Here is a 25,421-nt window from a genome sequence, read left to right as displayed (position 1 = left end):
AAAACATACATTTTACTTATTACGTACAGTCAGATTTTTTTTTTTAAAAGAAATGAAATTCCAAAATCAATTTCTGTCTTAGCCTTATGTCTTAGCCGATCACTCATTAGATGCTAACCTGCAGTGGTGTGTACTGTCCATTAGTGTCACACTGGGGTACATAGACTCCAACTATGGGATATCCCTCTGGACTGGTGGTCTGTACTCCGTCTCTATGGTGTTCACAGTGAGATTTAGGACGCTCTGGTTCACCTGCGGAGTAAAGCATAACATTTGTTTACACAATAAATCTTTTAATAAATAACACAAACGGGCCACAACTACAAGATAGCACTAGTATGTGTGTTTGACAGAGTAGGGGAAGGTGGAAAAAGCACAGCAAGATATACGGACATTCAGTTGGGCGTTGTGCTTGCACACGCAAAACAGCAGCCCTATACCCAAATGCAGTGTGCACAGGATTACAGCCGAAGATTTGGCCCACATTTCCAATTAATCTCACCTGGTCTGTCACAGTCTACAGACGGTGTACCAGGTGGAGTCCTGGTTCCTGCTCGCTCCTGTCCCCTTCCGTCCACACACCAACAATGGCCAGTGGAACCATGACACTGAAATAACAATAGCGGTAACCATAATGAATTAAAGTATGTTAAGTTTCGAAATTACAGTTAAATGATGTAACAAAAATATTCCATTGATTAAACAAATAATCACTGACCTGTAATGATCTGTACTGGCCATTAGCGTCACACTGGGGTACATAGGCTCCAACAACAGGATATCCATCTGGACTGGTAGTTTGTACTCTGTCTCTGTGGTGCTCACAGTGAGTTTTAGGACGTTCTGGTTCATCTATAAAGAAAGAAAGAAAAAAAAGGAATTAATGAAAATTATTAAAGAATGTGCTGTGGAACAAACGTGATCAGGTACGGATACGGTCTCCCAGAGAATAGATTGTGTGATTTCTTCGTCATGCTGGTTAGCAAATTCTAGCATGTACATTTTTCATACATCTTCTGACCCCATCATATACTCTTTAAATAATAAGCTTCAAGACAATTTGTTTATTAAATAATTAGCATTCAAAAAGTGGAAGCTGGCATCATGTCCACTAAGGCTAAGCTTGGTTAAGAAGGCAAGTCCCTTTGGAAGTTAAATTTAATCTCTTCTCCTCCTCTTTGCTGGTAATGAGAAACAGCAGGATGGTGTCATCTGTATATGTGATCATTTTGTGTGATTTAATGGCCAGATGTATCACACTGGATCAAAGTTTAGATCAGTAGTTAATGTTACATCCTGGTGTGAAAGTTTATAATTATTGGGGTTAGCCTATAATTATTTTCTGCCTCATTGGCTTTTAATGGGGCCCTCCACTGATTTTAGATCAATTTAGTTTACTAGTTATGCGTAATCCAGCTGAGCGTGTGAAAACAGTTGTATAATGTCTTCTGTGGCTTTGTCAAGTCTAAGGAAATAATCCTGATGATGTCATAGTGATGTCATCTGGGTTATCTCAGCTTGGGCCAGGATACTTTATAACATTATAACAGAAAGGCTGCATTACAAACTGGACATGTGGAGTTTGAAAGATTGTTAGTTTACCAGGTTGTGATAGTCCAATGAAAGACGCCACCCAGTTGAATTATGGGAAATGTAAGACCCAGTGTTTCTGGAGCTTGACCTGTACTAGGGACTAAAAGTCCAGATGTCTCTGCTGTTTTGATTTTGACCATTTTTTCTTTCAGTCTCTCACATGTTCTCTAACTGTATAGAAGTGAAACTATGTAACTGAAGTACCCTCTTTAATGTTAGGCTTTTGCGTCAAGCCTTAGTATGCCAAAACAATATCTGTGTCTCTGTGTAAAACAATCTGACCAAATTGATTTGCAAATAACAAACTCAGAGAAAATTTTGGGATGGACTGAGAAGAATGCATGTTTCTCACCTGGTTTGTCACAGTCTGTGGGTGTTGTACCAGGTGGTGTTCTGGTTCCGGCTCTCTCCTGTCCATTACCGTCCACACACCAACAATGTCCAGTGGAACCATGGCACTGCAGTTAATAATATCAGCAATAGCGTCAATAACACAATACTATATTTGATTAGTATGAAGTTAACCTTCTTCCAGTTCGAGGTGATAAAAAGTCCTTTCAAACACTTGTGACGAACCTGCAAAGGTGTGTACTGTCCATTAGCGTCACACTGGGGTACATGGGCTCCAACTATAGGATATCCCCCTGGACTGGTGGTCTGTACACTGTCTCTGTGGTGCTCACAGTGAGTTTTAGGACGCACTGGTTCATCTGGGGAGATAAAGATGAACAAAATGGGGAAAAAATGATATACACTAATCTAATTCTTCTATTGAAGACCAACATTTAGGGATAGATAAACTGTTGAAAACACAGATGTTGCCATCAAGCAGCACTCTTACATGCTTTTTGATATAATATATATAAGTGTTTATGGCAGTGGGTGTATATCTCACCTGGTCTGTCACAGTCTTTGGGTGCTGTACCAGGTGGTGTCCTGGTTCCTGTTCTCTCCTGTCCCCTAAAGTCCACACACCAACAATGTCCAGTGGAGCCGTGACACTGTGATGAATTATTAAACGTTTCAAAATCAGTACGTCACTTAACTCAAGTCATCGGGCTGCCATGCACTTTTACCAGTCTATCAGTCAGTGCCCACCCACCTGCAATGGTTGGTACCGTCCATCAGAGTCGCACTGAGGGATGAAGGCCCCGGGACTCGGTGGACCACCTTGTTCCATTCCACTCTGCAGCCTGTCTCTGTGTTGCTCACACTGGCTCCTTGGGCGAACTGTCTGTCCTGTAGACAATACATTTTACTCTTGTTTGTTTTTCTTTCCTCCCACATCTTTGTAGTTGGTCTATTTCGGATATGCATTGTTATTCATTTCTAAAGTATTTTTCACATTGCATACATATTCATATATTTCTTTATGTTCCTATCAAACAAACTGTACTTTTTTATATTTTTCTATAATATATACATATATACAGTGTCTTAATAGAAAAACTGATCAGTAATAATTGTGAGAGAATATGTTAAAGAAAGTGAAAAAAGTGAACTGAATTGAACTGAAGAAAAAAAACTCATACTCAGACAATATTGAACCCTAACTGCCTAACTGTACAACACATAAAAAATGATTATGATAGTCACAACCTCAAAGCAGATCTTTCTGTTGTATTGAAAATTATATTAATTGTATGTAGTAGTCCAACTGAAACTTTAGTCACTATCATGCATCACTATTGTGGCAAATGTACTGACCTTCCGTCTGGGAACAGTAGAAACCATCTCCATAAAACCCAGGCTGGCACTGACACAGGAAGGAACCCAGTCCATTGATACATCTGGCACTGATGTGACATGGAGTGGAGCTGCATTCATCTATATCTAAGAAAAAAGAGGGAGCAGAAGAAGAAAAAACTCAACAAACACAAATCTAGAAACACATTCCCAAAATTCATCAAATTGGAAATTGGGAATAAATATAAATGCCACTAACTTCACAAATCTATACTGATATATAGTTGGCTGCTGGCTAGAAATAATTTAGTTCAATGGTATCTAATCAGTATTTGGGTTGAGGTTTTGGATAATTTCAAGGCCTTACATAAAGTATCTGTCAAGCAGGGAGGTAGAGAGGGTTCAAAGGGAGTTCATTAAAAGTTCACACTGACAGGTGAGAGGAGGACACACACACACCAGCAGGACCTCTCTCCTCCACACATTCCAAGGCAAAACACACATTGTGTCATTGCTCCATTTGTCTTTCACTTTCACCCCCTCTCCTGTCTAATCTCACCCTCTATTTCTCACATTTGTCCTCTCATTCCCACCCTTGTTCTCACATTTGTTACTTACCATCCACCCTTCTTGCTGTGTTTCCTAACTTTTGCAGCTGTGCGTTACTGTTGTGGAAGAAATGTTATGCCTGCGTTTCGACAAATATGTGGATCTCTTCCAAATATTCAGCTCATTTTGGAACATGCAGCACTACATGCTCCAGAACATCTCTTATGTGACCAACAAATGTACCGGACAATGATGAAGATGGGAGAATGACCGGGTTGCCATTGGGATAATGTATGTATGTATGTTTTACAGAGGGTTCATTTTTATTTGCACATGAAGAGCATCACGTTTGCCACAATCACGGTGCATGCAGGAAGACTCTGATTCAGCAGAAGGCAGTATGTTTAGTGGTTTTATCTGACGTTTTTAACAGTCAAGCCTTTATGTTTAGTGGTTTTAGCTGATATCTTTGTTGATATAGTTTTTTAGTTAAATAATAGCCATAGAGTTATTAAGCTCAGCTGAAAGACAAACCACTACAATGAGCATGTCATTTATTTAAGAGAATAATTAACAGGTGTTGAAACATGTTGGGGTAAGATCCTGCTTAGTGAACTTTAAAGTACTGAACAGTTGCCTTACTGGGAATTAATTACATCAAAATATCAGCCTAGTATATATCTTTTCTTGGTGAGTTGTTAGCCATTCTAGCTGCAGGGCTCTCGGGCCAGCAATGTCTGTTGGTTGGTCGGTCCACCACTTTGTTCCAGAGTGAAATATGATAACTATTGGATGGATTACCATGAAATTTGGTACAGACTCCAGAAGATAAATCCTACGGATTTTGGTGATCCCCTGAGTTTTCCTCTTGCACCACTATGAGGTTGACATTTTTGTTTTTTAGTGGAATGTCTCGGATTTGCATGGATTGCCATGAAATTCATGTTCCCCCTAGGACGAATTGTAATAGCGTTGATGATCCCCATTCACATTAGCCACCATAAGCTACTGGTCATACCAGACCAAATAAGGCTGTTATAAATGTGTGCATTGTTGTGTTTTATTGCTTATTAATTCAACTTTTCATTGTGAAGGGGAGAATGTTTTTTTTTTTCAAAAGTTACAGAGGCCCGCTTTAAATTTGAATCTAGTGCCATTTTCAGTTCAAAATGTGAGTATGTGCACTACTTTGGTTTATGACCATTTACCTGACATCAGCCTCAGCTGTACTTTGTTTAGTGCTAATTAGCTTATTTCCAGTAAGAGCTCAGGACTCAAACCCATGTCATGTGGACATACTGTACACTGTAGTCTTGTAGTACATTTCACTCATTGTCAAGTCAAGTCAAATTATATTCACTCACCAACACAGGTACGCCCGTCGAATCCAAACTCATAGCCACTCTGGCACTGGCAGCGGTGGCTACCAGGCAGGTTCACACACTGAGAATGAGCACCACATGAACTCAAGCCCTCATCACACTCATTTATGTCTGCAGTGAGAGAAAAGGAGAGAAAGTGAGATAGTTTTTCTATGAACTCATATGCCTGCAAATCAGGAATCCCAATTTAACAACATGCATGCAAGCGTAAAAGCTGTAATTAAGGATAATTACTGATGCTTTTAATACGTTACTATAACATGTAACCCCACAGCTAGATTCTTGACTGCATTCCATAATGTATTGTTCAATACACAGAACAAAATTGCACACAGATTATGTGACCAGAGAGACACTGAGGCCGAAGCATGGGAACTAAGGCAGAGCCTTGGGCTTTCCTAGTGCTGTCAGCAGGAGAGAACGACCTGCTGCTGGGCTAATGATAGGCCACGCAGCAGCTTAAATCCCTGGATGTCCCTGTTAACTACAGAATTTAGCTGGAGGAGGAGGGAGAGGCAGGATGGGGAGAAGAGGAAAGAAGAGAAGAGAAGAGAAGAGAAATTCCTTCCATCCAGCCTGAACTTGACCCCTCTATAGTGGATGGACAGATGTTGATGAAACACAGACACACTGCCTTGAACTGTCTTTAACTTTTTCTGCATGTTTTCGTGTGACAGGAGAGAGACACTATTACACTAAGCAAAATGTAGGGGAGCACCATAAATCACTTTGAAATGTTGATACACTGTCACGATTCTTTACAGGTACGCCCATATAAAGTGCTGACAGACAGACCGTAACAGTTGTGTCCATCTCCTCTGTAACCAGTAGCACACTGGCACTGGAAGACCTGGCCCTCCAGTGGGATACACTGGGCCGTGGTGTCACAGTCATGGTTCCCAGCGTAGCAGGGGTTGACCAGCTCCGGCCCTGTTGGGTCAACTACAGAAAGGAGGAGAGAGACAGATTAGATGACATAAGGGATGAAAGAGAAATAATCCTTTTTACATCATTGTTTGAAACAGCACAGCAGTGATTCACACGTGTTGCTGTGAACACCTACTGTTCACAGTAGCTCAGGTTGGAGTCAATTTTTGTTGTTGTTGGTGTAATCATGCACATTGGCACTCGTCTATATGGCTTATGGTGTATCATTGCCTTTCCTTTTGTAAAGCATTTTGCCTTGGTGGAAGTACTGAGATCCTTTACACTGGTAAACATGGCAATACAACAATGTAAAAATACGCCAAGTCCAGACAAACGGTACCATTATTCAATGTTGTTTGTGCATAGAAATAGACACATGACAAGAAAATCTACTGCACAACTGCACAGACTGTGCAACACACCAAATGTCCTGAATTGAGATGAATTGAGATAGAGATGATTCGACAGTAAAAGTCCAATGATTACAGCTTTGATTCCAGGACAGCCTAACCAAACACACATGTAAAATCACTCCACACAGATTCCCATAGGACGGTTTCCTCTTAGAAAGTGACTCCCTTCATGCTCTCAATATTCAACATATGGATAATGTTAGACGCACATACACATGAGAGAGAGACACAGACAGGGGGATGAGTGAGGGGATGTGAGTTCAGGGTTTCCTCATACCAAAGTCACTTTAACAGCAACCCTCAGACTAATTTCTGGAAAATCAGGAAGAAAAGCAGCAGAGTAAAGAAAACCATGGGAAATCAATAGAAAAGAATGTGAAGGACTTAGAAATTTGCTTAGAATTAAGTGATGCACAGTGCTACTTCGTTTCAAAATGCTCCAGAGGACAAACATCAGGATGGGTGGCACAGTGGGAATCAAGCCCCAAATCTTGGCAGTTTTAATGCGTTTCTCTACCAACCGAATCTGATCCAGTGAATCACTGAAATGCTGTTAATTAGTAGTGGTGATGTAAAATCCTTTATCTGATCATTTGTCTGGCTTGGTTGTGGATTTGGTGTCCCATGGTTTAAATAATGTTCTAGAAATGTCATGAGTATTGAACAAATTGTGTTTTGGATTTCACTGGATTTTAAGGAATTGTCTGGTGTCGCATTTGTTGTTAGATAAAAAGAAATACAGCACTTCTGATGGATGACTTTGATGTCACTTAGTCTAAATATCTCTCTAAATACCGTACAGCAGTATGGTTTTCTTTGGAGAGCCTTCTTGCTACATCATCTAAATATTATTCTAAATATGGCAGTTGTATTAAGTGTTAAGAGAGCGTTTCAAACTTAATTTTAAAGGAAAATGCCATTGCCATTAGAGGTTTGGATCCCAGTTGATCATTATGTCTACATATGAGCAGTTATTCATACGAATCAGAAAAGAAAACCAGCAAAAAGAAACAAAAAGCTCTCATGACTTATCTGTTTTTAATGATGTTTAACTGTTTTAAGATGGAATTTTTCTTTACCATCAGGGGCATCATCTATGATAATAAACAACAACACACACACTTACACCTAAACAAAATCAAACACACAGACATTAGGCACAGCTTGCTTCCATCTTCTTAGGCCAGAGGCCAATTTTGGCTCATTATCAAAGAGATGGAGAGAGAGAGAGAGAGAGAGAGAGAGAGAGAGAGAGAGAGAGAGAGAGAGAGAGAGAGAGAGAGAGAGACTCTTCAAAGTCCTGAATGTGGCTGGGAAGAAGGGGCGATGAGAGGGCGAGATACACATGGATGGGAGAAAAGATTGAGGAATAATTAGAGAGAGAACACGAGTGGGAGAGAGGGGTGGAGAACACACACAGACACACAGACACACACACACACACACACATACACACACCATCAAAGCAATGACTGCAGTTTGTCACCTGTTGCCTTCTACAAAACTCCACACACACACAGACTGGTTTTACAGGGGCGTAGCTATAACAGCATCAAGCTGTCCAAGGTGCAGAGGCTAGTCTTGTAATCCAATGAACCAGCCTTGACGCAACACTAAATTGTCAATCTATCATCACTGACTTTTACTCACACATTGAAATGACCTGAAATTTAAGAGAGTGGTGTTTACAGTGATGAAAGCAGCATCTTATTGGTCCTTCGGCACTTTTGAGGCCTCACACTCGACCACTTTTTTTCTCTCACAAGTTCCCCAACTGTTTGGAAATGCAATGCTAAATAACTTAAGTACCTATGTGCTGCTGCCTCCATAGTCTTTAGTTAAGACAAAGGAGGTAATCGATAATTTAAGAGAAGAGACCTTTTTTATGTCTGTAAGAACCTTGAATGATACTGTATGACAGCTGTTCACTGTGCACAAAGATGTTGACAACACATACTCAAGACAGGTTAATTTGTCCTCTCTCTCTCTGCGCCCCTCTCTCTTCATCTCTATCACTTCAGTGTCTTAAGTTCTTCTGCAATCTGTGATTCTCATGACATCAGTGGGTAGCTATTCTGCCCGGCAACCCTCCCCCCTCGATAGAAAATCTGTCATTGGCTGGGATATTATTTCCCAGTAAGACACACGCACATGCACACACACGCACGCACACATACGCACTTAACTAGTGTTTACAAAACCCCTGATCCCCAAAAGCTCTTCCAGCTGTGCTCTGGGTGTATCAGTGCATGTGCAAGATGTGTCATCATAACCTTTTTAATCAAGGTGTTGAGGTTTAAATGACAGAAACTTGGCCTGAATTCAAAAACTGGGTAAGAAAAAATCCAGTCTCTCTTTCTCTCTCAAGCTTTTTCTTTTCATCTCCATGTTTTGGGGTCTCTCTGTCTCTATCTGGTTTTCATCAGATAGAGTGGGTAAAGAAAGCATGTTGATAGAAAATAACAGGACCCATGTTCACGCTGTATTTCTATACACATTTGTATAGTCTATTTTTCTGCTCGTATGAAGCAAAAGAAGGAGAAGGTACATAAAAGGTGGGAAAAACCTTGCATCTAATGAAAGCTAATTAAAAAGACAGTTGTGTGCTTCCTCCAATGCTAAACTACCCATTGACTGGGATCCAAAAGAAACCTCTGTTTCTCTGGCTGATGTTGGTCAAAGTGCAGGATTTACAATTCACACACAATATTTAACAACCATGAAAACATGAATAGGAAAAGATACATTTGATACTCTTGTCACACGTCCAAACACAAGTAGAGATATAGTATGTGATGCATGAAACTTAATCGCTACTGAATTTACAGTACGATCTACCTAAATGTATGTGGTTTGAATTCCTATTTCAAAAGGCAATTTAAAGTTGTGTGATTTAAAAAAATTGTTTCCAGTATATATATATATATATATATTTATTTATTTTAAGGGTTGACCAATTCAGGTCAAAAAATGTAAGTGGCCAATATTCATAAACTACATTCAAATTGCTCAAATTTGAATCTGAAAATTCAGGTCAAAGTCAAAAAATCTGCTTAAAAGGAGTAGTGTGTAGGATTTAGTGGCATCTAGCAGTGAGCCATCGAACTGAACCCCTCCCCTCCCTTCCCAAGCGTGAAGTACAGTCAGTCCTTCCAGAAAAATGTGGAGTTTTTTTGTGATTGTTGCGGGCAAAAATCCTTGATTATGCGGCACGTTTTCTTAAAAAATGCCATGGAATATGCGGGATATTTATGCAATTTTATGCAATGAAATTGCGGGAACTTGCAAAATTGCGGGAACTTGCAAAAACTTTTCTTTTTGCAGAATTTGGCTGATTATGCATTGAATTATACGATCGCATAATCACATTTTTCTGAGGGACTGTACAGTGGCTTTCAGGTAACATAAAAACATGAAAGGCCCTCTCTAGAGCCAGTGTTTGGTTTGTCCTTTCTGGGCTACTGTAGAAACATGGCGGTGCAACATATCAGGCTCCGTGGAAGAGGACCTGCTCCCTATGTAGATACGAAGGGTTTATTCTAATTTAACGAAAACACAACGATTCTTATTTTCAGGTGATTATACACTAATGAACAACAATTGTGAAAGATTATTTTCCATTTCTGCCATTGGATCTGCCCTTAATCCTACACACTACTCCTTTAAATTGGCTTGGTAAAATTCAGACACTACAATTCAAGATGTAAAATTCTGATCTCAAGTCTGGATTGTTGTCATTGTGATTAAATTTCATAGTTAGGTATTATTTTCTTATAAGAATTAAATCCTTACGTCCATTCATCGCCTCCTTACAAATGCCACAGAACCAAACCAATCTGGTCAAAATACAAAATGTTGTGGTTTTGGTTTTGTGTTCTGGTACCACAAGTACTTTCAGAAACCAAACCCAACAATGAGGTGGACATTTTTCTCTCCGCACTCCTATATTTAATTATGTCTCCTCATGCTAAAATCTCATTGAATATTGCTAGCCTCTATTCAGCTTTAACTGCTCGATCAGCTCACTCTACAGGTCGATGTCAACAGGTCCAGATTTAAGTCACAAATGCCTATCATCATGAACAAACTAAACTAGTCAAATATGCAGAGTCAGCTGTGACGCAAATTGCGGTTAATATGATCCTTAAAGTGGTGTAGTTTTTAGTAGGCAATGAACCCAGAAACAGCAGAGGTAATACAGACATTTGAACATTGTTTTCTATGGTTTCAATGTACAATTATTCCTCAGCTTGCAGCATGTGTGTTTACAGCTGATCTCTGTCCAACGCTGCACCGTGGTTTGGCTGAGGTTTCTGTGGCAGCACTGCAACAATTACTAGGTGGTCTGGTTGCTTGCTTAGTTGTAGCCCTGGAACAGAAAACCTCACGTTCAACGCCTCCAGTGTGTTCATCCACTTTAAGATTGACAGTGATGGTCTGGAATGGATTTATGCAGTCACTCAGAAACTCAGTTCTCCATATAATGGGCCAATTTTGGCCTTTTGTTAAAGGCAAGACATCAGTGGGTCAGTGTCGTCAACATGATGGATGTAAATCCCGGACCCCAGGTAGTCTGTACCGATATGTTTTATAAACCTGAATCACAAGGCAGATGAATAAATGCAGTATTTCAGCATTACTCAAATTAGTTTGGAAATATGGTCGAATTGTTCTTTTGAAGCCCACGCTCTCATTCAGCTGTGTTTTTCTTCACATTGTTGTTATTTTTGTGCCTGATGTATTATTACTGGTATTTCCTCTTGTGTTTTTAATGACTGCTGGCTAAAAAAAAAATTGCCACTCTGGAACTAATTAAGGTTGACCCTACTTTCTTTCATCACAGTTGTACTCTCCTGAGGATGGAAAGCCTCTAAAACATTTAGATCATTTCATGACTAAAGTTTACGATTAAAACCTTAGATAATACTTCTATTAATGTTGTCATGATTTGTGTAATGCCCTAAACAAGAAGAAGAAGAGGACAAAGAGGAGGATACTTGTGTGGAATCGAAGCAAAGTATTTCATTAAACCTAATTCAGCCAAGAGATATCTGCAGGTGATGTATCCATCAAATCCCAGTTTGACTCACCTCTGACTGGGCTGATCTTGTTGGTGATAGCATATCTCAGGATCCGCTCCTCCTTGACGTACATTACAAACACCCTCTCCATGGTGATCTGAAGCGTCTCCAGGACAGCGGCACGGTTGTCATGTCGACAGTCGCGGTAGGTGATGTTCTGCTTCAGCTGGAAGGAGAAGGACTCTGAGCCCCGCTCTGCTGAAACGACTGAAAACTCCCTGACAGAGGAGGAGGTGGCAACTGGAGAAAGAGAAAGTAAAAGGTTTTAGGCAAATGTAGGAATCAAATATTACTTCAAATGTGTCTCTTCTGGTTGTTATGGTTACCAGATGGGTAGTACTGGTAGGTCTCCTTGAAGGGATCCATGGTAACCTCAGCTCCAGGGGGCAGGAAGGGCACGTTGCCGCTAACTACAGTATCCACAGTGAGGTGGTTGTGGTCGTCAAGGCCATGGCCCGTCTGAACGATTGACAGGCGCTGGTTGCCAGGGTAGAAGATTACCTCTGCATGACGAGTGAACTCAGCACCTGGTGATAAAATTGGTCGATCGATCAATCAATCCATTACACATTACTGCAGACACAACAACAGTGCAGCGGTTGCATATAATACAAATTGGAATGTCTGCAATGGTTACATTTGTAGAACACACACACACACACACACACACACACACACAGCATCTTCCTATTAGAGAGGGGAGGTGGAAGCCTGATATCATATCTCATCCCTAGAGACAATAAAGCTGGGTGGGAGAGCAAAAACACACACGCTGGCACACACACACACACACACACACACACACACACACACACTTTAGAGGAGTTCCCTATCTCTCTACAGATGTGCTCAGTCAAGGCAGAGTTTACCTGTGATTTTAAATCCTGCTTGGCTATTGGGCAGCTCCAGAGCAAATAGCCATCCAAACAGCTCTCCTATTGGTGCAAGTGGCATCAGAGCCCAGCCCACTGGCTCGGGTACCTGACCAATCAGCACAAAGTTTACAAAGGAGAAATCAGAGAAACCAGAAAATGTGGATAAGAAGAAGGGAATTTGTATCAAGTTTTTTAAAGAACTAGATTTAAAATGCCAGTATAAATAAAAAAATGAAATCTTTTATTTCCAGACTCTTACCTGGCTGATGGCAGTATACGCTCTGCCATCTCCCACCACGATGTAGGCGTGAAGATCAATGTTGTTCAGCTCCACTGGAGTCGAACCCACGGTCACTGTTCCGCTCACTTTACCGCTAACACGCTGTGGAGCACCTGAAAGAGGAGCACAGGGATTACAAAAAACACCTTTAACACTTGAAGAAGAGATTATGCTACTATATTTAAAAAACAGAAGTAAGATGAATGTATCTCTGTGGGTTAATGGTAGTGCTCTAACCCTCAGGTAGACAGTGGCGTCCGTTTCCATAGAAGCCAGGCCGGCAGTGACAGCAGAAGCCTGTGGCGTAGTCGGAGCAAAATGCATTCTGAGAGCACTGCTGTTGGAATCTAGAAAAGAATGTAAAGAAAAACTATTTCCATTTAATGCTTAAAAAAAGGATCAAAATCGATGCAGCAGAACCAGAAATAGTCTCTTTATTCCACACATTCCTCTTCTTTGTCAAAGCCTGGCAGCTACATTACCCACAATGCAAGCTCGAGCTGCTAGCCTTAAACAAATTTGAGGAGCTACAGAGATCTGGAAAGCTCACTAATTTCGAACTCCACACCCCCAGATTTTATTTCATTTTTTAAAACAAACCAAAGCAGACTGAAGTGACATCCCTTAAGGCATTTCTTTTTAAATCAGATCTTGTACAGCTTCCTCTGGAGTCCCAAAGAGGGTTCATACAGTCCTTACAAATAGATAGGATATACATTTCTTGTACTAGCAACAGGTATACAGTATATCATCCTATCTAGTCTTCACATACCTGGCACATGTTTCCTTATTCTCTGTAGTGTACTGAATCACTAAGAGAGAGAGAGAGAGAGAGAGAGAGAGAGAGAGAGAGAGAGAAAGAAATTAATCTATGCATTACATATACAGTACAAAACATATATACTTGCAATGTTCACGTCAAAGATTTGACTTTGATCTCTGTTGTACATTATTTTTAGGGCTTTTACCTTTACTTCCCTCAAATAAAAGTTCAGTTTATTTGGAAATAAAAAATGGAAATATGTCAAAAGTGGCAGTGAAGTTGGTTAGCTTTGAACACTTAGTTTCCAGTATCACATGCACACGTACATCATAGAGACATGCAAGTTTAAATGGAGACAGAACATCAAAGGTTGTTTCCATATAAGTACAGATGGACAGAAAGAATACAAAAGGTGGACAAGACACAGGGAGAAATACACACGTCAAGGAACAACTTGGAGAAAAAACAGCTGTTGCAGTCCCACACACACACACACACACACACACACACACACAGATAACGTCATATACATATATATATATATATATATATATAAATAAAGAAAGGTATATCTATAGTATATTTGTAGTTCATAGTAGTATTTACATGTGCTGTTTTAAACACTTGGGATGATCGCTTTTCCCTGAGTACAATCCTCTGACACACAGGAAGTGATGTGCTCTGTTCTTGATTTATTTAGAATAAACAGAAAAAGGAACTGGCAGTCACCATTGCTGGGCAGACAAAAAGTAAGAATTACACAAACGTTTCTTAGACCACTGAAAGTCTCAAAAGAGATAAAAGGTTTTAAATGTCTCCAAAATTAAGTCATTGTGAATGCAGATCTAAAATAGTACAGCAACTATCACTAAGACTTGTTGATAATTGTTTGTTCATTACTAATCACGACTGCAGCAGCTTCACTTGATTTAAAACACCAAATGGAACTTGCATAACTACCAAGTGAGTGCATTGCTCTCTCTAGTTTCTCTCCTTGTATTTCTCTATTTGTCTTTTTGGTAAATGACTAATTTGGGATCAAAATGCAGCATTCTATCATCCTACAGGGGCAAAACACACACACGCACACAGGATGTCAGGATATTTTCTCAGGAACCGCACACACACAGGAGACAAATCACTGTGATTTTACACACAAACACACACACGTGCCAATGCAGTGGAGGGAAACCCACATACCAATATTACAATGTTTTTGTTCTAAGTTTCATAAACATCAAATCCATGACAGCACTGAAACATGTAGGTGTGTGTAATGGAAAATTATGTTTTTTCTCAGATTTTATATACACCTCCAACTGTACACACACTTCCTTAAAAAAATCCTAGTTTTGCCTCATATATTAAGTCATTAAATCTAGTTTTCCTAAAAACAAGCAACTGTTTATTGATAGATGGGACAAAAAATGTGTTTAAAAAAAGATACGAAAATACTAAATGAGGGATTGGCCTTATTCCAAAAATACTGTTATTCTGGAAAACATTCAAATCTGTTGACAGATATTTCTTAGTGTCTTCTAAGAACATTTGTATTTCATCGCTCGTCACACTGAGTTAAATGACTTAATAAGATACACTTTTTCGACCGTTATGTAACCAGGAAAGTTGACTGAGAACACATTCTTATTTACGGTTAAAGCCTGAGGGAGTAGTTGCAGGGGAGGGAGTGTTGGACACACACACCTGGGAGCTGCACAGCACAACGCTAGTATTGTACTGCCAGCTGCTGAGCAGCTCTGCAGCAGAGGGCAAGGTAATGTAACCCCCTTTCATAAGTTAAGCTGACAACTACATATACAGTATATATATGAATATATATACATATTTATACACACACAGACACATATGGTTTGTCTCTTACCACCTGTGTCAAAATCAACATCGTCTCCCTCCACGCTGACCACGTGACCTCCAGGGGAATGAGGGTGTTCATTTCTGTGAGAGGGGTAGACATCCACCACCTCCAGAGGAACCTACAGGGGGAATAGGCTATGGTTAACTTCAAATATGGTTTGCCTGTTGTCATTGAGAGCCAAGCCAGTACTTTTAAACTCTCTCCAGATGCTATAAACCAGAGTGTGCATACTTTACATATTGTATACAGAATGTAGTGTATAATGATTGCAGTGTTGTTGACACCACCATACTGTTTCCAAATGAGCGTTCCATTATAACCGCAGAATTTACAAAAAGCGACTACAATTTCAGATCGTTATTACAAAACTTAGTTAGTTTAAATTCCTATTTTTTCATATCCACTAATAATAAGTGATGTTTTGTTTGGGGGATTTGAACAGATTGTCACACAGTGCTGCTGTGTGTTTTAGTGTTACCTGTGGTTGCCGTTTCAGAGTCCGCTGAGCATCTCCCTCTGGTACTCTTTCTGGAGGATTAGGGGGAGCATACTGCCTCTCTGCTGGCTCTGAATTGTACCTGGGTTCAGAGGTCAGTGGCACATCTTCGCTGCCGTACGACAACTGATTACCAGAATCCTCTGAAGGCGAAGAGGGAGCATCAGGACTTGCTGGTTGTAGGGATTCTGAGTGGTCACCACCAGCAGGGGCTGGCTGGAATTCAGGGTCCCCGCCTGTATGAGGGTAATCATCTTCTTCCTCTTGGTTATCAGAGTCAAAAGTGTTATCTGGATATTCCTCAAACTCACCGTACTCAGGGGTGGTGCTGTCCTAGAAGCAGAAACCATGGAAGAGTCAGAGAACTTTTCTGCACGTGGCATCACAAAATCAACTCTTGACAAAATCAACAAAAACAGAAAAATATAATTACCAGGGAGAGGCCATGTCCTCCAGTTGGTGGAGTATCAAGGAGGCCACCGATGGATGCAGGAACAATGTTGTCAAAAGAGTAACGGTTCCCAGTGTGGAAAAGCCAAACACCTGGAATTCCTGTATTACCAACCCTAGAGAGCGAGAAACCAGTCCAGTCTGAGTGCATTTCTAACCATACAGGCTTATATTGTTATCAATGAAAAAAAAATACAAACTGTTTTTTTTAGATTCATTACAATGTTGCCAGGTGTGACTGTAAGAAGATTTGTATAACGGTGCATTAGGGCCATTGTAGTTTTTTTTTTCAAGGAACCACATTGCTTCAGAATCACCACAGGTGCTGCTGTTTGCCGTGTATTATGCCTGCAGTTGATGACCTAATCAAATTATACCTTGCAATCGGATTTAGCCCAGAATCACCATATTATCATAAGCATCTGGAATTTGAAGAGACATTGCCGTGAACTGTGCTCCAACTGAGTTTGGGCTGTTTTTGATACAATTCTTTTTCCAACATGTAAATACCAACACTGTTCTCTAGTGTCATTATTACTATAAAGCCTTTCCTTTGTCTATGTATGCACCATTCACCAAGGCAAATTCCACGTAAGCGTAACTTATTGTGGCAATAAACCCTTTTCTGATTCTGATTCCTTACACTGCTGATCCCCCCCCCCCCATGCAAACGTCAGTGGTGTGATGAGGTTGATCCAACCTTGCAAATAGACCGATATGATGTTTTTTACTTACTGGTAAAGGTTTTTAACACTCTGCTCATCGCTGGTGACGCTGTAGTGCGGTCCCTCAGTTCGGGAGAAGATCAGATATGTGACTTCTCCTCTGCTGAAGCCAACTCTAGCAGGAAGCTCTATCTCAACATTATAAGACTCCTACAAACAGAATTTTTAAAAAAGTGAAAACCAAAGAAAACCATTTCCCTCAAATAATTAGCTGTAAAAGTAACATTAAACTTAATTGGCACATGGCTAAGTGCTGCAGTGGTAAAATATCTTCAAACTAACCAAGCTGTGAATTAGGCCCTGCATAGAACCAGTTTACCTTGGGGCGAGTCCCAAAGTAGTTCAGGCCATCTTCAGGGTAGAGGAAGAGAACATATGAGTCGGTCTCATCGTAACCAATTACTGCCTGGAACGTGTTGACCTAAAGAGAGAGAAGCAAGACACTGTCAGTCTGAAGCTGAATAACAACGAAAACTTCTACTACTTCATTCTATTTAGGTTTTAGAACTTTCACCTGTTCAGATTTACAGAGCTGTAAGTATGTTTTCATGATACTGAATAAGGTGGCTGAGTATAATGTTCCTAAGTTTGTGCATTGCTAAATTAGTTTTAATTTTCCCTTGCTCTCAGCCAGGTCTCTTCATGTCTTTTAAGCAACTGACTCGAGAGAATCTCAGGAAATGAGAAGTTTTGCTTATTTGAAGCTAATGTACTTGCACTTGTTGTCTGAAGTCTGCACCTTCAGGGTTGAAAGCACTTAATTGGAAGTCGCTTTGGATAAAAGCGTCAGCTAAATGACATGTAATGTAATGTAATGTAATGAAATGTAGGGGAATTCAATGTACCACTATCCTGTAATTACCACTGCTACATAGTCTTGATTTTTAAAGATTATTTTTTGGGGGCTTTTTTCCGCCTTTAATTTTTGACAGGACAGCTAGGTGAGAAAGGGGAGAGAGAGAGGGGGAAGACATGCAGGAAATTGCCACAGGTCAGATTCCAACCCTGGACCTCTGCGTCGAGGCATAAACTTCTCAGTATATGTGCGCCTGCTCTACCACTGAGCCAACCCGGCCACATATATAGTCATGATTTAATCTATAATTCTTTGTACTTCTTTCAAGAAAGTTGAGTACATTCCTTGAAGGTTTTCAATAACTTTCTTAATACGCACCTAAAACACCTGTTTTTCCTCAGGTAAAATGTCAGTACTTTCTTTGTATTTTCTGCCCCTGATGGCAGAAGGTTTAGCAGCTTACTGGTAATTAAGATAGCATCTAATAATCATTTTCAGCTCTACTAGTGTCAGAGGGATGAGGTTACCTGCTGTGTGTTCAGAGTCAGCCCAGCTCAACCACCCTCAAATTATTCTAACACTCACTCCATATTTAAACTTCACACCTCTTCCCTCCATCCCTCTCCTCCTCCTCTTCCTCTGCTGGGATTCATGTTGAGACTTCTCACCCTGATACCCTCTCTGCCGACCACCACCAATTATTGACATACTGAGTATCCAAACATTTATAACCAGTTTCCAGGATGAAATAAATGAATTCAATAAGCATGAACTTTTTCTGAGGAACTTCTATTTCTACACATACTATATGTGGTGGTGTCTAGCCCCACTCTGCTTCCCAAAACTACAGATTTGGTGGATGAGGGGAAGACTGTGAGTGATCCTATGTTGTTTTCCTTTGGGACACAATCAGATTATCTGTACGTGCGCACACACCAAGACATCATGTACACACACACACACCTCGGCCTCTAAACCCCCAGCCCAGATGTTGATCTCCACAGCTGTCTTCCTGTGTGTCTGGGCATCTTTCACGATGATGTTACAACATGTAAACCAGACATTGTTACAATGTGAGACATGGGGCGCACACACAGACACACTTATACAAGCATGCACGCAAGCACAGATGTTCTCCACCTATATTCATCTCCTGTGAACGTATGTGTGTGTTCCTAATTGTTTACATCAACATCTTTAAACTATTTTGTTGTTTGTGGGCGGGGAGGACTTTGTAGCCTCCAGGCTCTGTCTAATTACTGAGGAGGGGGTCTTTCTTTTTTTCTGTCTTCAGGAGGAGAAGAGGCCAGAGCTGCAAGAGGGGATCTGCTTTGTCTTTGTCCTTAATATCCTTTCTAAATGTCTGTATTTTTCTCTCCTGCTATCCCTCCTTTTTCCTGGGAGGAGGAGGCGAGGGAAGAGAGATGAAAGGATGCGGGGGGTTGGCAGAGTCGGGAGAGAGGCCATAGGTCTGGTTTACAGTGGGAGAAATATGGGGAGACAGAAAAGAGGCTGTATTTTCATCCAAACACTTCTGAAAAGTTAAGTCAACAAAAGAAAATGTGAGTCAGTGTATGTTTCCGTTACATTTCAGTTCCCATGTGATGACAAGATCCTTTTTGTGAATTTATTTTTCTGTCCGCACATAACATGCAGTTGATTTCATTTGCCTCCGGGGATTAATAAAGTCATATATCTGCATATCATCCTGCTGCTGCCTCTGTTTAAATAGGATTCTCTCTCTGCCTTTAGTACTTTCATGCTGCTGTTATGCGCGTGGTACATTCACTGCTGTTACGCTATTAATATATGTTCTCCTCTCTGTTGTTGTCAGCTGTCATTTCAGTGCAAATCGCCGCAAATGGCAACGGGCACCTCCACTGCCAGTCTTCACAGATTCATCAGCTCCCTTAGCCTCATCAGAATCATCAGCCACCACCACCACCACCAGTGTCTGGACTCCTTGGGGGGATTCATCGTGCTGCGTCTCAGGGCACACGCCTTTCATCCATCCATATCCATCCATCCACATATGACATTTTGATTATGTGTGTTTTTCTCTCTGATTTTCATGATTTCTAGGCAGTGGCTACATTTAAAAATGCCAGTGTTCCATTGTAGTGTGTACAGGAAAGCACATTTACCCAAATATCAAATTCTCCATCCCTCTGTGTGGTCATTTGCTGCGTGCGCGTGCGTGCGTGCGTGTGTGTGTGTAAAGTAGTCCCGGTAAGCTTTACAGACTCACAGCTGGAAGACAACAAATTGCAGCCAACACACATCAAAGGCTTTCAGACACGTGTGTAGCTGTACGTATGCGAGTGTGTGCTCTGACAACCCCCCACCACACACACACACCTCGACCTTCCTACAGGCATTTTGTTACACCTTTTTTTTTTTAAAGAGTGTCTTCACACTCCTTACAGCGACCAGACACAAGCACAAACGTTAATTGTCTCCGGGACCAACAAATGTTTGTTGTCAGGGTCGTCCTTTAAAGTTTAGGTGATAACATCATCAGTCTGCAAGGTTTATCTGCTGCACAGTGGGGGTTTAAGAGTCTGGAAATACCCAACAGTTTAACTGAATATACAGGAAGTTCATTCAGATAGCTGAGGATACCCTACAGCAGCTGCACACACGAATCAGGTCCCATTCAGTTTAATCTCACTATATTTTACCTCGGTTTGGCTGCGTTTGGTATTTGTTTATTAGTTGGTCTGGTTTACTCTGTCTTTACATAGTTTAGTCTACTCTGCCTTACTGAAGAGAGCTTAATTGACTTCTCATCTTGCCTGCCCTTCGAATATGTGACTCAACAATCGAAGGAAGGTCTTGAATGTCCTACACTTGTTTGTTAGTCACCGTATTTCCAGGTCGTCGGCCGCAGCACAGCTGCAAACAGACAGAGAGAGAGACAGAGAGCAGCTGCAGGCCAGTTGCCAGCCTCACCAGAGTGCTACAAACGGAACTGCCTACAGCGTGGGAACTGGCACGCACACACAACACACACACAAACACACAGCCCAGGCTTGTGGCCAGGAACAGTCCAGTCTGTATTTCACTGTTGCCATATGAATATCCCTGTTCCAATGTTTTGGGTGGCTTTCCTGTTATAACTTCAGCTGTACTCAAACAGATTCCCTGCTCTTGTTAAGCTTGAGGAAATTGTACAACTTCAGAGCTTACGAAAGCTTTTCAAAACCGTTTTGATCAACTAAGAACACATGGTGGGTAAAACCACAGATAGATAGATAGATAGATAGATAGATAGATAGATAGATTTTTTTATTGATCCCAAAAAATGGGAAATAACGTTGTTGCAGCAGCAAAATTTCAGACACACAGCACATGTACAGAGTAAACATTAAATAATAGGAAACAATATACATGAAATAATAATAGAATAATACACTAGCAATATTTAAAAATATATACAATTTGGGAATAAAATGTACAACTGTTTCGATATATAGATAAACTTAATGTGCAAGTTGGGGAGTAAAAATGTACAACTGTTTCACTAGTAATGATTGTGCAAGGTGCATTCAGTGCAGTTGTGATGTATATGAGTCTTATCTAACACTCAGAGATGAAGTGTTATAAAGTTTTATTGCCTGTGGTAGGAATGATTTCCTCTTAGAGAAGGTGCTCTAGCTGCTTTTAGCTGCTTTTCTTAGATCCTGGAAAGTTTGTGAACATGAAAATCTTTCCCGCAACTACAAACCAGAGCGCCATGACTCTACTAGTAATTAGTAAAGCCGTCAAAAGCCCAAGTCATTTTAGCGGCTATTATAAATCTTTACAGCTACAAGTGATGCAAACCCGTTTCTTTCTGGTTATGGTATAGACAGGCTCAATGGTCACTGATAGACAGAATCTGTCCCAAGTCTAGACATATGCATTATAAAAGCTGACTTTCAGTAAGAGTCTGCTTTGAACTAAGATGGACATATTAGGGATGCCCCCTGTGTCACTGCAAGGGATCCTCCAGAAACAACAAATATCACTAATAGAAACAATAGTTCCTATTGTGCTGCAGAAAAGAAGAAAAAGGAGAGACCATAGGAAGAGAAGCAAAGAAAGCAAAATGAAAGGAGAGGGCTGAATCCAACAGAGGAGTCCATATATTCATGAATTTAGTATCATCTGACATTCACACAGCAGACATGTAATATGCTATTCAACCTACAACACTTTCCTTTTTTGTAGATATATCTTTGAAGAGAGCTTGAGGGGAGAGCTAAGTGCAAATCAGAAAAAAGGTCTACTGTGGTCAAATGTAAAATGACATTCCACTTCAAATTGCTGCTCATATACAGGAATGCTCTCAGGATGGGAACTTGAGGACAGATGTGCAGTATTGTGTATATGGTAAGGCATGCTTACTGTCACTCTGTACCATTTCCTTTCAAATGTTTTCATATCATGGGTTCAAAGGTTTCAAGATTCACTTATTCTCATTCTACAACACAGGGTTGCACAACAAAATGCAAGTTGTCGTCTCTTCATGCTAAACAAGAGACAAAAATAACTTAGTGTTGAGGATAAGCTGAAGAGTCTGACTCAGACTCAGAGTCTACAGACATGCTAGCAGCTCTGTGGCGTTGAGCATGGGATCACCCAGTTCCCCTGACCTTTTCATTAGAATTCATCATCAGGAAACAATAAATGACTATATACAATTTCATGGCAATCCATCCAGTAGTTGTTGAGATATTTTAGTCTGGATGAAAGTGGTGGACTAACCAACAAATAAACCTACATTGCCACCCCTAGAGCCAAGCTGTGAGCATGTATAAAATGTTTCTACTCAACCAATAGGTAGAAATCAGTGTTTTGCACTTTGAGTAATAGTAATAATGATGTGACAAGGGCGTTTTACCTAATCAATATGCCTTTGCCTAATATGTAGTCCAAGCAAGTCAAGCTTAAGAGACAGTCAGTTTCATGCTGGCCCCATGCAGCACAGTGGATAGAAGTCCTAGTCCTAGCGTCATATGGCTTCAAATCATTGGGGTACAACACACGCGCAGTAATATGTGGTCTGCACTTGCCGACAGCTCAATGGTGTCTCCTTCCAGGCAGTGCTGCCTGGAAGGCACTAGGATTAGGCAATGGTTATGGTTAGGGTTAAGGTTAGGGGTAGGTGCCTTGAAGTCAGCGGTCACAGCGCTTCCTGGAAGGAGACGTTGGGGGCTTGAAACACCAATAAACTCAATAGCTGGCGCACGATCATAGAACATTGGGATGATTGATTCGTTATACTGAGGCATCAGCAGTCAGCCTTGGTTCAGAATATATTTCATACGAAAAATAAAGATATGTATAATCGGCTGCCATCCATTCGAGCGTACCCAAAAACTTCTGCCATGCCAAGCGCACCCAAAAAGCACCTGAGAGGATTATATTTATATATAGGATTTATAGCGACGTCTGCTGCAACCCTACAACATCGCAGCTCCAGTTACACTACGCATGTGTCATACCAAGTCAAGTCAAGTCAACTTTATTGTCAATTCTGCAATATGTGCCAGACATAGAGCAATTGAAAATACGTTTCTCTCTGACCCATAGTGCAATAAGGACACGTACAAGTATAATATAAAAGATAAGAAATATATACAAATAAAGATAAAAAAGATAATATGTACAAATAAGATAAAGATAAGTAATATATAAAATACAGTAATACATTCTAAATAGTGCAAATGTAAGGCAAAATCAAACAGGACAGAAAACTAAAGATGAAGATATTTGAAATGTGCAATATAAAGGAAGAGTTCCTGTGGTGAAATTTCTAGAAACACCATGTTGTGGTATGATGAGACAAAGGGAAAGTTTAGACAACATCAGGTCATTCATAAGTCACAGGTCAGGGGACGACAATATTCAGCCAGTCTCTATTATTCAAACCTCTTCATGTAAAAATATGTACAGTATGTATCTCTACAGATTCAGGGAATCTAGGCCACTGCATGATAAGGAAATGTTTTGTTTCAGGACTGTCTCCTTTTGGAGGTCGGTGAAAACTAGGCTTTAGTTAAGCCATCCGTGTTTATGTCACTCGCAATATCTTTGTTTTCATTGAAGGTTCAGCTAAACGTAACGCCTCCAGCATGAGTTTAAATACACCTTCAGGAAGACAGGAACTTCAGAGAGTTGGGACAGCACGAAGCGATAACACATCGTGGTTAAACTGTACTGCCTGCCTAAATTCCTCAATTGAGAGTTCATTATCTTTATTGTGACTATTATTGCCACTGTTCATAACACCCCCAACCAGCACCATCAGACACCGCCTACCAAGAGCCTGGGTCTGGCCAAGGTTTCTCCCTAAAAGGAAGTTTTCCCACCACCCGAGGTTTCTTCCTAAAAGGAGTTTTTCCTCGCCACTGTCGCACTAAATGCTTGCTCTTGGGGGAATTACTGGAATTGTTGGGTCTTTGTAAATTATAGAGTGTGGTCTAGACCTACTCTATCTGTAAAGTGTCTTGAGATAACTTGTTATGATTTGATACTATAAATAAAATTTAAATTTAAATGTAAATGAAATGCTTCTGCGTAATTCATCAAGGTCTTCCGAATCCTTTCAGGTACGTTTTTTCTTAACAATACTCCATAGCACCCATGGGGTCAGAGACCGTGTCTCAGCCTTAATTAAATAGCCTTGGTTGTTTCCTGTTGTTTACAGTCTGAATGCTAAGCTAAGCTACTCTGCTGGCTCTAGCTTCATATTTAGTGTACAGACATGAGCAGGGCATCAATCTTCTCACAAACTACTGTGAGTTTGTGAACATACACAATCCTGCGTTAGTATGAATATATTCACATTGACTTTTTTGTGGGTGAAAAAGTAAGTGCAGCATTCTGCAGCTGAGAAGTTTTAATGTCTGCTGCTTAGAATAATGACTGTCATGGAGTGGAAGATAAACTGTGTAACAGCATCCACCAACATGACAGGTGTCCTCGTGTGAAGAATAATTAGCAATATGCTGCTTGAAGTAAAGCCTGGTCAACACTTCTTAAAACATCAACATACAGAAGGCCAGATTCTCTGTGTAAACTGTTCTGGTCATATATATATATATATATATATATATATATATATATATATATATCATAGTAAATTGGGCTACATAGTAGTAGATACAACAGTGTGTGTTATAGGTTTCAAGTGAAGCAATTACTTTCCAATCACGGTAATAGCCTCTTTAACACTAATTTCATAGAAAACACAACCCCACTTTTTAGGGACGTGAACTTTCTCTCTTGGGCTCTACTTTTCTCTCTATTTTCCAGTTTTTTCTTCCCTCACTCCTCTCATCTCCATGTCCGACCCCCAAACACCAAACAGTCTACCCCCTCCCCCACCCCGTCACCCCTAATACACATCCCCGACAAACACACACCTCAGGTTATTCAGTTCACACACACATACCACTCTACCCCCAACGCACCCCACCCTGCACCTCTGGCTAATCACTTCAAAGAAAGATGCTATCAGTCCGAAGACAGACCCACTGAAG

At 40.5% G+C, this 25,421-nt stretch overlaps 1 protein-coding gene across 20 annotated transcripts in view; it reads right to left on the bottom strand.

Annotated features, from left to right (window-relative positions):
- nid2a (nidogen 2a (osteonidogen)) overlaps positions 1-25,421 on the bottom strand; it is a 45,791-nt gene that overhangs the window by 15,895 nt on the left and 4,475 nt on the right. For 11 of the 20 annotated variants that reach the window (XM_031291847.2, XM_035998572.1, XM_035998569.1 and 8 more), the window contains exons 4-24: positions 17,416-17,517; positions 17,107-17,246; positions 16,355-16,487; positions 15,904-16,254; positions 15,432-15,543; positions 13,559-13,598; positions 13,024-13,133; positions 12,766-12,899; positions 12,501-12,612; positions 11,958-12,158; positions 11,641-11,871; positions 6,006-6,152; positions 5,193-5,321; positions 3,301-3,426; positions 2,696-2,832; positions 2,489-2,594; positions 2,170-2,303; positions 1,946-2,051; positions 719-852; positions 503-608; positions 119-252 (exon numbers count right to left, since the gene is read on the bottom strand). In XM_031291847.2, the coding sequence (XP_031147707.1) occupies positions 119-252; positions 503-608; positions 719-852; positions 1,946-2,051; positions 2,170-2,303; positions 2,489-2,594; positions 2,696-2,832; positions 3,301-3,426; positions 5,193-5,321; positions 6,006-6,152; positions 11,641-11,871; positions 11,958-12,158; positions 12,501-12,612; positions 12,766-12,899; positions 13,024-13,133; positions 13,559-13,598; positions 15,432-15,543; positions 15,904-16,254; positions 16,355-16,487; positions 17,107-17,246; positions 17,416-17,517 (2,925 nt within the window). Of the gene's footprint in view, positions 1-118; positions 253-502; positions 609-718; positions 853-1,945; positions 2,060-2,169; positions 2,304-2,488; positions 2,595-2,695; positions 2,833-3,300; positions 3,427-5,192; positions 5,322-6,005; positions 6,153-11,640; positions 11,872-11,957; positions 12,159-12,500; positions 12,613-12,765; positions 12,900-13,023; positions 13,134-13,558; positions 13,599-15,431; positions 15,544-15,903; positions 16,255-16,354; positions 16,488-17,106; positions 17,247-17,415; positions 17,518-25,421 lie in introns of all 20 variants that reach the window. The other 9 variants (XM_035998580.1, XM_035998584.1, XM_035998567.1 and 6 more) reach the window with 8 other exon arrangements.

Source organism: Sander lucioperca, chromosome 24 (assembly GCF_008315115.2).
Source record: "Sander lucioperca isolate FBNREF2018 chromosome 24, SLUC_FBN_1.2, whole genome shotgun sequence".
NCBI lineage: Eukaryota > Metazoa > Chordata > Actinopteri > Perciformes > Percidae > Sander > Sander lucioperca.
This window is presented reverse-complemented; position numbering and strand designations above follow the sequence as displayed.